The 14988-nt window shown below is 40.5% G+C and overlaps 1 protein-coding gene across 2 annotated transcripts in view; it reads right to left on the minus strand.

The window, feature by feature from the left end:
- Positions 1 to 14059, minus strand: part of LOC119231826 (contactin-associated protein-like 3) — a 218772-nt gene extending 204713 nt beyond the window's left edge. For both annotated transcript variants that reach the window (XM_037493608.2, XM_037493607.2), the window contains exon 1: positions 13872 to 14059. In XM_037493608.2, coding sequence (XP_037349505.1) covers positions 13872 to 13956 — 85 coding nt within the window. In that variant the 5' untranslated portion in view covers positions 13957 to 14059. The remainder of the gene's footprint in view (positions 1 to 13871) is intronic.
- Positions 14060 to 14988: the final 929 nt, after the last annotated feature.

Genomic DNA, 14988 nt, shown 5'->3' on the forward strand with positions numbered 1-14988 from the left:
AATCACGGCAATTTTAAATTCTCTTTCTGGAAGGCTCAGAAGTTCTTCCAAGTTACTGTCGTTGCAATCTGGGGGGTGGTTTTCTTTTTGCGGTGTGCTTTTTTCCTGAGGAGTTGTTAGGTTGCATTTGGTTCTTCTACTCCCTACTGTCTGTTTTCTAATTTGTCATATGCATTGGGACACTGTTGCTCGGACTGGCCAGCATCTTGGGTGAACTTCTCCGCTCCCCTCTGGCTCCTCCAGGAGCCATCTCTGGCTTCTGCGGGAGCTTTCTGCTGGTTTCAGGAAGTCTTTACTGAAGAAATGTCCCTGTTCTAAAATGGCAACGCGGGACTCAGTCCCTGAGTATCCGGTCTCAGGCACACTCTTCTGCGCGCCTGGTCTGCTCCAGCCGTGGGTGCCTGTTCCCTCTGTGGGCTCAGACTGCTGGTCGGAAGGGGCCTGGCGTGGGCTAACTTTCCAGCTGGCCACTGTCTCCTCCAGGAGCCTTCTGCCCTTTTCAAGCAGTCTTAAGAAATTTCCCTGTTCTATGGGGTTTTAGTGACTTTTTTTTTCCTGGTCACTAGGTGGCACCAGAGAGCTCTCCTATTGTCCTTGGGGGGCTGTTTTTCACCCACCCCCCACGCCGTGGGACAGGGAACAGAGCGGGAATGGTAGGGTAAACCTCAACGTCTTTGGGGTGCTGAGTCTGCCTTGTGCCCCACCGTTGTGGAGAACCCACGCCCCGAACTTCGTGCCCCGGGTCTCAGTTCCAAAGCCCTCAGGTCCAGGACGCGGGCTGTAGCCCAGTTCAGTGGCGCGGGAATGGCGCCTTTTGCAACCGCTCCCGTGCCTGGGCGCCTGGTTCCTGCTTACTCATTGAGGGACTTTCACCTCAGTAAGGGCCTCCACGCGTCTCCCCGCAAGCCTAGGTCGCAGGTGCAGGGACCAGGGCAGCCACGATCCCGATCCGCATTTGCTTTTCCAGCATGCCGAGCGCGCCGCTTTTCCGCGCAAGCTTACCGGCCGGCCCGGGGCTGTGTGCAGGTCTCCTCCAGAGTCTCTTTGTTCTCTAATGGCGCCGGGAGCTGTTCGCTCACCACCGCGTCGAATCCTGCAGGGTTCTCCACAGCTCCAGTTCACGGGGTGTGGTGGCTGCAATAGTTCCTTTCCACTCACAGTCCCGCTTGCTGTGTAGTTCGTTCTTGTTGGTCATTTTAGTTTGTTGTTTCCCTCCTCTCTGCTGGTCGGAGAGTGCCGACTCTGTGGGTGGGGGAGGGGAGCAGGGTTCTGCGCTTTCCTCCCTTCTAGTCCTCTTTTATGGCCACTTTCTTCTTCGGGTAGTTTGCTGGAGTCGTCCGTTTATCTTCCGTGTCCCAGTTCTCACTGGGACCTGCCGCTTTTCCTCCCTATTAACTTTTTTTAAATGGGAGATCTTATTCGCAGCTTCTCCTCGCCGCCATGTTGCTCCGCCCCTTATTCCATACTCTTTAATACATTGTAGTATAGTTTGATATTGGGTTACTGATATCACCAATCTTTTTTTGTTGTTGTTAAGATTGCTTTGACTATTCAACATCATCTATAATTTTATAGAAATTTCCTTTTTTTTTTTTTAAGAACACAACTGACATGGATAATTACTTTGGGTAACATGACCATTGTTTAGATATTTATTCTTTCAATCCATGAGCAAGGTATATCATTCTATTTCCTTGTGTTTTCTTCTATTTCTTTTAACAATGTCTTGTAGTTTTTGTCACACATGTCTCTCACCACCTTTATTAGATATATTCCTAGGTATTTAGTACTTTTTGATGAGATTGCAAATGGGATTGTCTTCTTGATTTATTTTGTTCAAGATTGTTATTTGTATATGGAAACAACAGATTTTTGTATATTGATTTTGTAAAATGCCATTTTATTGTACTGATTTGTTGATTCTAATAGTTTTTTAGTAAAACCTTTAGGGTTTTCTATGTATACTATCATGTCATATGCAAATAGTGATAGTTTTTCTTCTTCTCCAATTTGGATTTTCTAAATCCCTTATTCTTGCCCAATTTCTCTAACTAGGTGTTTTAACACTCCTCTGAGTTGTAGTGGTTACAGTGATCACCCTTTTCTTATACTTTAACTTAGAGGGAAAGCTTTGTTTTTTTACCATTAAGGTGTGGATTTGGCATATATGACACTATGTTAAGGCATGTTCCTTCTATCCCCATTTTATTAAGAATTTTTATCATAAATGGATGTTGACTCTTGTCAAATGCTATCTCTGTATCTGTTGGTATGACCATATGATTTTTTCTTTCCTTTTGTTCATATGATTAATTTGCATATGTTGAACCAGACTTGCATTCTTGAGATAAATCTCACTTGACATGATGTATGATACTTTTAATATACTGTGGAATTCAGTTTGCTAATATTTTGCTTGTTTGTTAGTTGCAGCCAATCTGACCCATTTGAATTTGATGCTGTTTCCATTATCAACTAGGCAGTATAAATTAAGCTTCCAGAGAATTCCAATTACATATTCCTCCCAGGCACCTCTGTCTTAGATCCTGAATGGAGCCTGGCTCAGGGCAGACCTAATTAGATTTTGCTGAATAACACGTGTCTGAATGCCTCCTAGTTCCTGCTCATTGGTTTTGGGTGACTCCCCTGACACCTGATCTTTTCCAGCTCTCCCTCAGTGGCTCCAAGAAGTTCTTGAACATAAACCACATTTCTTATCAAAGCCCTATGCAAGAAATTATGCCATGCATTTTGTTACTGTATGAAAATAAAACATTCAAAATCAGCCAATAGGGCCTCCCCAGTGGCGCAGCAGTTGAGCGCTGGGTTGCAAAGCTGCCCGCAGCCTCTACAGCGCCAGTTCAATCCCAGGACACCAGGCGAGGGTCCCACATGGCACGCAGACCTCTCCTGCAGCCCGCTGCTCCCTCAGCAGTGTACTTCGGCCGGTCCTTCTGCCTGCTCTGCTCTCCCCTCTGGCTCTGGTGAATTCTCTCACCCTCCCGCGCTTCTGACTATACCCAGTGCTTGTATAAATAAATAAATAAATAAATAAATAAATAAATAAATAAATAAATCTTTAAAAAAAAAATCAGCCAATGGACTTTCCACACATAAATGGGTTGGCATTAAAAATTTCAGGGATACTCACAGGAAAGTTCATCTTTATTAGGCTATTGATAAAATGATTATAAAATACACATATATGGTGATTCTCCATATTTCCATCTATTTTCAAATAACATACAGCAGTTTCATGAATAACATCATTTCTTTAAACACTGATGAAAAAAAATTCCAGCAATGTTGAAAGAAACAATTTTATTCCAAGATGTGTTTTCATTGCACATCATTTCACTTGCAGTTGCATAGTAGGTTTCCAGAAACCTACTATGTTAAGTGAGGAGTTACTTTATTTTAAATAATTCCTTTATTTATTTGGTAAATATTTACTAAGTGCCATCAACAGAGCATTGTAGTGATAAGAAAATATGATTTTATTTTCAGGAAGTTTAAAATCAAATATAGGAGGCAGATAAGTAGCTAATTAGTCTGTGACATGAAACCAATAAGGTCTGAGTCAATACTTTTCGGGCCTCCCCTGGTGGCGCAGTGGTTGAGCGCTGGGCTGCAAAGCTGCCTGCAGCCTCTGCAGCGCCGGTTCGATTCCCGGTTCTATCCCAGGTTTGATCCCCAGCCACCAGCAAGGGTCCCACATGGCGCGGCAGACCTCTCCTGCCATGCCTGCTGCTCCCCTCTGCAGTGTAGTTCGTCAGTCTGCCTGTTCTGTTCCCTGCTCTGGCTCTGGTGAATTCTCTTGCGCTCCTGTGCTTCTAACAGTACCCAGTGCTTGTATAAAAGATGTTAAACTAATTATGAAAATGGTGGGTGCATTTTGATTTCTTGTCAGGGTTATGCAGCAAAGCACTTGGTTAAGAAACAAGGTGTGGGCCTCCCTGGTGGCGCAAAGGGTTAAGACACAACCTATGAAGCTATCCAAAGCCACTGCGGCACGAGTCTGATCCCTGGCCAGGGAGCTACCCGCATGGCACAGCAGACCTCTCCTGACTTGCCTGCTGCTCCCCTCAGCAGTGTATTTCAGTCAGTCTGCCTGTTCTGTTCCCCACTGTGTCTCTGGTGAATCCTCTCACCCCCCCCCAAACCTCTGGCCTATACCCCAGTTCTTGTATGCATAAATGAATAAATCTTTTTAAAAAAGAAAAGAAAAGAAAAAGAATCAAGTTGCAATCACTTCCTGGCTCCACCCATGGTCCATTAGATGTTTATCCCCTCCTGTGACAGTGGCTGGGTAAGAACACAGCACAATCCCCAAACAATGAAAATGAGATCTGGAAATTTTGCTGAATATCTAGAGAAAGAGAATCATTCACACTTTCACTTACTTAATAAATACATATTGAGACCCCTACTTCTCTCAGACTGCCCCGTACTCTGGGGATTAGTGGGTGGAAAAAATAACAGCACCAAGAAGTCCCTGCTCTCTTGGTGATAAGTCCCAAAAGCCCAACTAGAGGAAAGCATTCTCTCTACTAGTGTTGCTGGGCAGGCTGACCTTCTTTCTTGAAGCTGTCTCATAAAATGCTGCCTGGGCATCAAACGCAGGAAGGGAAGACAGAACTAGAAGATAAAGAGAGTCTGACCCTGATGCCATATCCTCAGCACCTGAATCTAACCTTAGATGAAAGGAAATGAGATGAGCCTACAATTAGATAAATAAAATATTTATAAAGAAAGAAAAAGATGATGTCATCTTGAGTCAGGGTAATAAACAAACATTGCTAGGGGACCAGAGAGGATCAGACCCCAGGAATTTCCAGGAGCTGGGGTTTTGGGATATCCACAGATACATCCATAGCCAAGATGAAAATGAAACATGGCAAGCCACATTCAGGGTTAAAATTCACCAATCACCACTTGACAAACTTTGCACCAAACTGAAATGCATCAGCTGAAAACTACATTTGCATAACGCTGACCCAACCCCACCCCTTTTGCCTATATAAGCATGCTCCCCACTGACCTCCCCAGGCATACAGTTCTAGTGCTACTTGACTCTGCATTCCCAGAACTACAACCGAATCTCCAAATAAACGTTTGCTCTTACAAGATACCTGGAACTCAATTAGACTTTGGTGTCACAATAGACAAATTCTTTTTTTGGCTTAAGTGAATTTGATTGGGTTTTCTGTCCCATGTAACTGTAAGATTCTTGCCAATAGCCCAATCCTTGCCACTACTTTTTTTTTTTTTTTTTTTTTTTTTTTTCTTGCCACTACTTTTTATTATTATTATTACGCCACATAAAATCAAGCAGCCAATAAGTCCTGAAAAGTGTTCTTTGTGTGTAGAGCACCTTTTCAGCTCACCACCACCCTCTGATTCCAATTACACTGCCATGGAATAACAAAGGAAGACCTCAGAAGGAATGGATCCCAGGGTAAATACTGAAGGAGGAAGTACAACCTTTTGTTCTCCAAATCAGTGCAAGTGAACCTAGGCAATCAATGGCCCAGTCATTCTCCACACAAGAAAGTGAAAATGGAATTGGAAGTTTTTCAAGGAGCATCTGGGGTTAGGGGTGGGGCAAAAGGTGAGGGTGTGGGGAGCAGAGAGGGCTCTTTGGCCTCATCCCTAGAGAATGGGACAAGATAGTGATTTTTGACACAACACATGACTTTTCATGTTAAAATGCATGTTGGCTTACAGATTGTATCTCCCCACCCACTTCTGCTTCACCCTGCAACAATATTCACAAGAAAAAGGATCTTTTTCTGGACAAACATGCAGCTTACCTTCCAACAAACAAATCCTATCAATTGCAAGGAGAATTACTGAAATTAAACTATCATCGGTAGTCATGATAGAGGATAAGGATAGACAAGTTGGAAAGGAGGCATCACCAGACTAGAAACCTGGCTCACACAATTTCTGGAGCTGGAGGTGGGGGTAGAAGTGATTAACATAGTCATCAAATCAGCTATAGGAACTAACAATCCTTAGGTGCCAAGGCGCAGACCCAAGCAAAATGTCAGACTGCAGTTAGAGTCATAGGGCGCAGACCTGAGGTAAATATATAGAGATAGATGGCCCTTTCTAACTTTTCTATCCTTATCCTAAATCAGTCAGGTTTTCCAGTTTATCAAAGTAGATTAGTAGTTTGTCATGACAAAGAATAGTAAATTATTATGAGGCTTGCTCAGCCTCATCCCTAAGGATGGCACAATTTTTTTTTTAATTTTTTGAGATTTATTTATTTATTTATACAAGAACCGGGGTATGGGCCAGATGCGCAGGAGGGTGAGAGGATTCACCAGAGACAGAGTGGGGAGCAGAACAGGTAGACTGACTGAAATACACTGCTGAGGGGAGCAGTGGGCGAGACAGGGGAAGTCTCCTGCGCCATGTGGGATTCTCCCTGGCCGGCCGGGATCCAACCTGCACTGCAGAGGCTGTGGACAGCTTCACAGCGCTGCGCTCAACTGCCTGTGCCACCAGGGGAGGCCCAGGATGGGACAAAATTTTATACTTCTGAAAGATCAACATTATACATTTTTAGACTTGTACGATAGATTGGAAACAGCCATTCGATTTTCTCAGGTAAATAACTGGCTCTGAAATTTGTTAAGTCTATTGTGTTGTTTAAAATACTTTCTTTTTCAGAATTTTTTCTTGTAACTTTAAGAAAGCAAATAATGTGGTGTTTGCTCCCTAAACACTCTTATACCGTCAGTTCTACTCAACTTATTCTCCTTCAGTCCCCCAGTTTTTTTATTTAACTCAGCAATGACTGAATGTGTGATCTGAAATGTCAAGGCTCGCAAGGTTCTTATCAGAACATCCATGCATCAATATGACATGGCAAAAAGCCTAAGAATCACAGCTCATAGTACCGAGAGAGCTTGGTGACACTACACAGCTATGTACTGTTTTTATGCTGCATTACTTTTAGAGTAATAAATTTCTTATTCTCAAGTTTCTAAATATCAAACACAGCAAATAAAGCTATGTAACAGATCCTTAATTTTGACGCTCTCCAAACATCTGAACAGAAGTCTATAAGCATGCATTATTTTTCTTAAATCAGGCCAATCTGATACATATAAAGTCTACAGTTCTCAAGTTATTTTCTCCCATTATAGAAGTGATGATTAAAATGACTTTCTTTGACCTAAATCAAATTATTGAATAATTTTATAATGCTAATTGGGTTTTCTTTATTATATCTACTGTCCTTTAAATTAGAATCTTTGGGGCCTCCCTGGTGGCACAAGGGTTAAGCACAGCACTATGAAGCTATCCGCAGCCACTGCAGCATGAGTTCCATCCCTGGCCAGCCAGGGAGCTACCCACATGGTGCAGCAGAAGTCTCCTGTCTCACCTACTGTTCCCCTCAGCAGTGTATTTCAGTAGATCTGCCTGTTCTGCTCCCTACTCTGTCTCTGGTGAATCCCCTCACTCCGCCATACCTCTGGCTTTCACCCCAGTTCTTGTATGCATAAATAAGTAAATCTTTAAAAATAAAATTAGAATCTTTATCTTAGTGCTGTATTCATAGGGATCAGGATTTGCAAGGCCCAGAAGCAAGTTAAGCATTGCAGGTTCTAATACCCTATAACACTAACTACCTCAGGCATGCAAAGGCAATAGTTTCAAATGGGCCTTGCATTTCTTAATTACTCCCTGCTCAGAAATCTAAACTAGAGAATATCCATTCTCTATTACAAATAAGAAATGAGTTATCACTTCTTCTTCTTATTCCTTATTCCATATAACTAGATTGTCACCTAAACCAATATGTACTTCTTTTATAACTATTGACAGTGGCTTTAGATCCTTCAGCAGTTCTCTTTCTACCTACCTCTCCCAAAACACTCAAACATACACACAGGTACATACAGAGATCATCCTGCTATTTCTAGAGTCAACTCAGCACTTTCAGAAATAAATATTTAACTTTAACAATCTCTCTGGCTGCTGGAGAATTTACAGATGTGAAAATTAAAAATAATAATAATTACAACTTTGAGAAATGTATCAAGGAAGCAGAAACTTACTGCTTGCTCACAAGCACCAGAGAAATCTTCTGTTGGGGCTTGAAACATCCCCCCATTTCCCTACCCCCCAAGTCATGAATGATACTGGAAGGAGCATGTGGGAACACTGCACAAGATTATGGAAGCTGCCACCACTTCCTTCCCTCCCCCTCCCACAGGTGCCCAGTGAACACAGGGCATTAAAACTCCTTCTCCACTGGGATAGTCACTAAGGCAGGTGATGGAACCGCTAGTGACACTGCACCTAGAAGTCACATTACATTATAATAATAAAACTTGGAAGTCCCATACATTTAAATAAAATAATAAAAATTGGGAAGACACATACATTTAAAGGGTGGGTACACATATCCCCTGAAATGACACATCTGAAAATGTTATATTTGCCAGTTAGAAAAGTAAACTTTTTTAGTTTCTCATCATGAGTTTGATAAAATTAATGCACCTTCCATGAATATCTGATCTCAAGTACTACTAAATAAAAATGAAATAAAAGCCACAGCTAGATAAGATATATTGTAATTTTTTTTCATTTGTGATTTACAAACATGACAGACTTTTTTTTAAACCTGTCTATTAAGTGGGCATATGCTTAAATAAAAGTTAGCAATTTTCTAATTTTAAAGTATTTAAAATGTCGAAATCTTTATACTTCGATAAACCTCAATACATTATAAATAACCATTGCCTGGAACCGAAGAAGTAAGCTTTACCTTCTGTTGCAAGTCAGTCTCCCTGTTTTATTAAATTTTTCAATGAGCCAGAAAGGAAATTTATTGTAAAGAAACACCTATACTAAACACATTTACTATCACACAATGTTATGCATACACCTATGGAATATCTACACTTTTTATGTCAAAGCATTATTTTTAAAAGTTAAAAACATCACTCATGCAAATGTAAAGCACATGCTGAATATTTATAAACTCATAGATAAAAAAGCAGTTTAAGAAGCTGGGAATTTACAGACATTTATAAAGGAATGGTAGAATGAGGTTGCTAGGTTACATAAAAACTATTACTGTCCTATAGGGCAAAGAAAGTAGCTACCATTTTGTACCTAGAAGGAAAAAAGTCATCAATTTACCTTGCTGTATCTCAGTGTCTAAACTTGAATCCAATAGGAAATGACTAAGTCAAATATGGAGCATTCTTCTAAATAATTAAACAATCGTGTGGGTTTTTTAAACAATGCCGCCAGTAACTTTGAAAGGTCACGCTCTCCTTTTGCGTATTTACAAGTTGTATATACAACATTTCATAAAAGCACATAGTCCTATGCTGTGGATTCAAGTTAGGAAAAACAAGTTTCTATATTTGAAAGAACATAATGCATTTGTTCAAATGTCTTCCAGAAACAGGAAGAAAATACATTTTTAAAAAGCTATTCTAAACAATGTGTGCAAATAGCAGAAGTTATTCTCAAGAACTGTGCATGTGGAAGCCATGCCTTCAAAGGCTCTGAAAAGCATGTGAAGAAATGATCAGTGGTTAATTCTTTATTATTCAGAAATGTGTAATTACAGATAAACCTTGAATCTGTTACTTGCAAATTATTTTCACTATTTTATAATTTTATATTCAAACCCTAATTTTTATTTGAAGGGAAAATTCCCCTAAAATTTGTTCTGTTAACTGAGTCTTCTGGAAGTGACTTGGTCCTTACATTAAATACTTTTGAATGATTTTGGTTTTTTTCCCAAATCAACTCAAAGGAAAAATCAGACTTCTTGAGCTCCAATGCTCTCCCTAGAACACCCTTCCACACCTGGAGCATCATCAATAATGTGTCCTTAGGGTCATTTTGCTTGTTTTTGCTTAGTTTTCCAATTGTAAAAGTTTCTGGCTCTATCCTTGCCTGGCACATGATGGTGTTAGCCACATGGGATGTGTAAGTTTTCAGGAAAGCTGTTATTGTTTACACTAAGTTTCCAAAAGAATTCTGACCTCAGCATTTCTGGGAAGTGTATTTAAATATTAAAGGCACTAGTCTGTTTACTAGTTTGTTGAAGGTTCTTTCCAAAAAGGTCAAGCTCTGGTGCCTACTAACACACTTGTCCCTGTTCTGTGTTCATTCCCTCAATAAGATTCACATCAGGGTATGGGTTCACCTGTTCCATGTCTTTTGTCTGGCCCCCTCTTGCACCAGATGATTAACTCAGAAGATGGGACTCACTCATACTAAGCATACTATTGAGGCTAAGTCAAAACCATTTAAAACAACAGCAGGATTTCAGTCAATATTAGCCGAATTAGCAAAATTTTCTTTAGAGGCTATTTTGAGCCTCTTATCTATCACACATGACACAATATTTGAGATTAAATGTGCTCACTTAGCACTAAAAAATGCTGATGATAGGAAATAAAAAAAGAATCATTGCCCAAGAAATAAGATTTCAGAAAAATCTTTGAGAAGAGATACATGACAAATGCACTAAGAGACATTTAGTTAATAAATGCTCTTGATTTTATACATCTTAGCAACTGTAGCATGATGTCCAATTCCTCCAGTTTACTTGCAGATATTTTTACACCAAACAAGGCTAAGTATGCGATTAGGTCAGGATAATCTATGCACTATTAGTGTCTCACTTTTGCATCTAGATATATTGAAACATACACTGTATATGATATTTATATTTTAAAAGGATAATATTGGGTGATAATTTCTATACATAATTATATTAACACACTTTTATTTTTACACACAAGGTACCTAAAATGCCAAGGAAGAAAGCATTCGAATCTGTTCCAAATCTTGAAGTTAAAATGCAAAATCTTCCTGACTTAAAAATTTCCACTGATTAAAATGATTGTATCAAAATATGTGTAACTGAGATGTCAAATGTCTCTGGGAAATCCTGTTTCTTAAGGGGATGTCTAAAGGCAGTACCACACTGAGGCTGACCCTCAGGTGGTAGATTTACTACTGAGGGTCACTGTAAACAGAGCAAATGTGTCACTGAGTATTGGGGAGAAGTGTTTTACATTTATTTATTCACAATTCTCATTCATTTCTTACTAGTGCTCAAGAAAATTTCATTTTGGGGCCTCCCTGGTGGCACAGGGCTTAAAGACACAGCACCATCAATCTATCACCACTGCAACATGAGTTTAATCCTGGCCAAGGAGCTAAACCACATGGCTCAGCAGACCTCTCAGGTCTCACCTATTGCTCCCCTGGGCAGTGTATTTCAGTATATCTGCCTGTTCTGCTCCCCTCTCTGTCTCTGGTGAATCCTCTCACCCCTCACACCTCTGATCTATAGCTCTTGTATGTATAAATAAATCTTTTAAAAAAATTTCATTTTGTAAGTCTGTCTTGTCTAAAAGGATTATTTGAATTCTTAAAACACTCCTAAATAAAAAAGATTAGCCATCAAAAAGCTTGTGCAATGCTGATGCCTAAATCCCACCCTGCTGGCAAACTCCTCTTTAGAATTTCTAAAGTGATGGAGGAGAACTAAAAGACCCCCCTGCCCTGACTCAGCTATAATAAATTTCAAAGGCATGTTTAAAATATCTTGCTTACATACATATACATACACATGCATACATATATATATGAACAAACACTTCTCAACTATTCTAGAGTTAAAGGAAAACTGATCAAATTAATATATCTAGTCCATAATGAGATTCATTACCTATTGCTTCTAGTGTTACAAATCACACTGTCAAAATGAAATCAAGAAATTATCAATTGCAATTGGCGTGGACTCTACAATAATCTTTTTTTGCTTTGATATCAAATTTATTTTGAAACTTTTTATTAAGGCAATATTGCATTATTATATAAGCTTCAGGTGTGCATCTTTATAAACCTCTGTATTACTACATTAAGTTCACCACTAAAAGTCCAATTTTTTAAAAAAGTCCAATTTTATCCTATAATGAATCTTTAAATCCACAAAGTTATTGAAATATATACTTAACACCTGAAGAACTATCAATAACCGTCTTTGTGGTGATGAGGGACTCTAACTTTAGTATCTAAACTATTCTCAGCAATACAAATTTACATAGTTACTTGAATTGACTGCACTTTTAATGAGAATACTAAATCTGTGGCAATAAACAGAGGCTGAAAATTGAAAACTAGCTGAGATCCAAAGGGACTGAGTTTAGAGACAAACCAGTTCAGACTTGGATGGTCATCTACACAGTGTACCTTAGAGTATGTGATTCCATTTAGGATGCTCAATGTGAAAGATCTCAGTACCCCCTTAAATAAAATACAAATAGAAATACAAATAGAAAATAGAAATAGAAAACAAGTGTGAAAACAACTGTTTATACCAATACCCTGTAGTCACAATTAAGGAGGCAAGGAGAGCAGATTCTGCTTCTTTAATAGGAAGTGTTTTTGAAGCTACATTTCTTTTAAGGGTGACCTCCAGTGACTTTTCATTGTACCTCAGCTTAGTATATTATTTATACTACAATTCACTTATATAAGCAAATCATTTAGCACAGGTCATTTATAATTTCTTAGCAAAATGGTGTCTTTAATTAGTGTGTTGCAGGGCCCAAGATTTTGATTTCATATAATATCTTGTTTTAGTTAATTCTTTGAGGCTGTCAAGTTAAACTAAAAGTGTGTCTGAAACAGGGCAGAATGTGCATAAAGAAAACTAGAACTCATTTTTAGAAACATCTCAGGCTATATGGCACTAAATGAGCTATACTAAACGATAGCCCAGGGTTTACAGGGATGAAAACAGGCGAAGCTAACTTCATTTGTCAGGCTTTTCACCTCGGGGCAATCTTCCTGGTGAAGGCAGAGTTGGGTCTCAGAAAGCTAAGTCTAGATTCCCAGTAGCAAGGTCAGTTTCTGGACTTTCTTCAAATGCTCACTACTCCCCACAACCAGAATTAAAAAAATAAATAAATAAATAAATAAATGTCTCCAGGGGCTGGAATGAGAGGGGAGGGCAAGGGAGATTTTCTTAAAAGCTCTCAAAGAAAGAAAATCCTGTGATGGTCATTTCAATCTGAATACAACTTCTAAAACTTTTTTTTTTTCCCCCCCAGGTAAAATGCCTTGAGGTCGGCTGAATCAATCTGGCAAAGCATCTCTAGGTGAGAATCTGTGTGCTAGTCCAGAAGGGAGAGCTGAATGTAGCTTCAATCAACAAAATCAGAAACACAACCAGTCACAATATGCAAGCATGTACCTTGCAAAAGAACCAGGGTGGCAGGCTATGTTTTTTTCCTACCGTTTGAGGGGTCTGCACTTTTCCGGAGCAGTCAAATCTGCCTGGTGGGCTCTGCTGCGGAGCCCGCCCTGGCAGCGCCAAGGTCTGGTCTCGAATTCCGCAGAGCGCCAACTGCAAACATCTGCGCTAATGCAGGACGCAGCCCGGTCAGCCAGCGGTTTCCTTTCCTGACATAACCCTACAAAATGCTTGTATAGTAAAAAGATATAAATGACCACAGTACCATGCAGTCCTCTCCTGATCGCAAACAGTTCTCTAGCTGTTTTCTCTGCGCGTCTCGTCTGAGTATTCTCATGCTAATTTGAGCTTTCGAACTTGAGTTTTGCAAAGAATATTTAAAACAACAGTACAGATTCAGCTCACCTACAAAAAGTCAAAACATGCTTTTGAATATTTTAGATTGACAAGAGGATAAACCGTGGTAAACCATCCTATCTTAGCGCTGGGACTTTGCAATATATTTTTAAATGTCTTATTTTCAGAAACATGCCACGACTTCATCTGCAAATACCAATTAATAGTTAAAAACGCAAATTCTAGGTTGTCAATATAAGTTTTATAAGATTGTACTCACACATATCCCCTGCTACTACTGTATTCCAGGGCTGAACAGACAAAAGAAAGAGCATCCTGAAAAGGTCTCCAGCGACAGGGTCCATGTTCACATTCGCCGGGGCTCCCTCATGCCCAAACCCAAGGAGCGCAGGCAGCCGTTCGCGCGGGGTCTTCGGTCCCGGCGCTCTCGAGGTCGGCGCTTCCAACTCCCAGCCCCGCTCCTCCGCGCAGCTGCCGGCGGGGCGCTCTCACCTGGAGCCACACCCACCCTCGCCCCCCGCGGCCGCCCAGTGCGGGCTCGCGAGAGCCCCGGGCGCCCCTGGAGGCGGCGCGCGGAAGTGCGAGTCAGATGGCCAAAGGGCTGGGCTCCACCGGATGCTGGCCAGGTAGCCTGGTCCGCGGGCCAGGCCCCTGGCACCTGGGATCTCTCACTCTCAATGGCAGAGCACTTCAATGGACTTTAGTCCGAGGAAGCCAAGCAATGACCACCGACATTGTGTTGAGGATTAATTAGCTCTAGTACTAGTAAAATTGTCGTTTCTTTTCCAGTAAAGGAAGAAGTTAAGGGCCTCCTTGGTGGTGCAAGGTGTTAAGTCTCAACACTGTCAACAGCCACTGCAGCAACAGTTCGATCCCCAGACAGGGAGATAATCCACATGGTGAAGCAGACCTCTTCTGTCTTACCCGCTGCTCCCCTCAGCAGTGTATTTCAGTCAGTCTGCCTGTCCTGCTCCCTACTCTGTCTCTGGTGAGTCCTCTTACCACCCCGTGACTCTGGCCTACACCTCATTTCCTATATGTGTAAATAAATCAAAAAATCTTTAAAAAAATGGAAGAAGTTAAGACAAAAATTCAGCTCTGAAGAAAATATTTACATGCATTGAAAACGTTTGTAAAGAAGACTGTGTTTGTTTTCTCCACTTATATTAAAACACTAATGAGCATTGCTATGATAATCATTATCATTTAACTATATATATGTGTATGTATGTATGTCTTTGCTTATCTAGTCATCCAGTTGCACACCTTAAACTTCCGAACTCTATATATTCAATTATACCTCAATAAATGTGGAAAAAATAAAATAATTTTTTTAAAAGTTGAAAAAACACCCCACTGAGCTACAATGTCACCAT

The sequence above is a fragment of the Talpa occidentalis genome, unplaced genomic scaffold, assembly GCF_014898055.3.
Source record: "Talpa occidentalis isolate TD23 unplaced genomic scaffold, MPIMG_talOcc4v2.1 talOcc4.7, whole genome shotgun sequence".
In the NCBI taxonomy this organism is placed as follows: domain Eukaryota; kingdom Metazoa; phylum Chordata; class Mammalia; order Eulipotyphla; family Talpidae; genus Talpa; species Talpa occidentalis.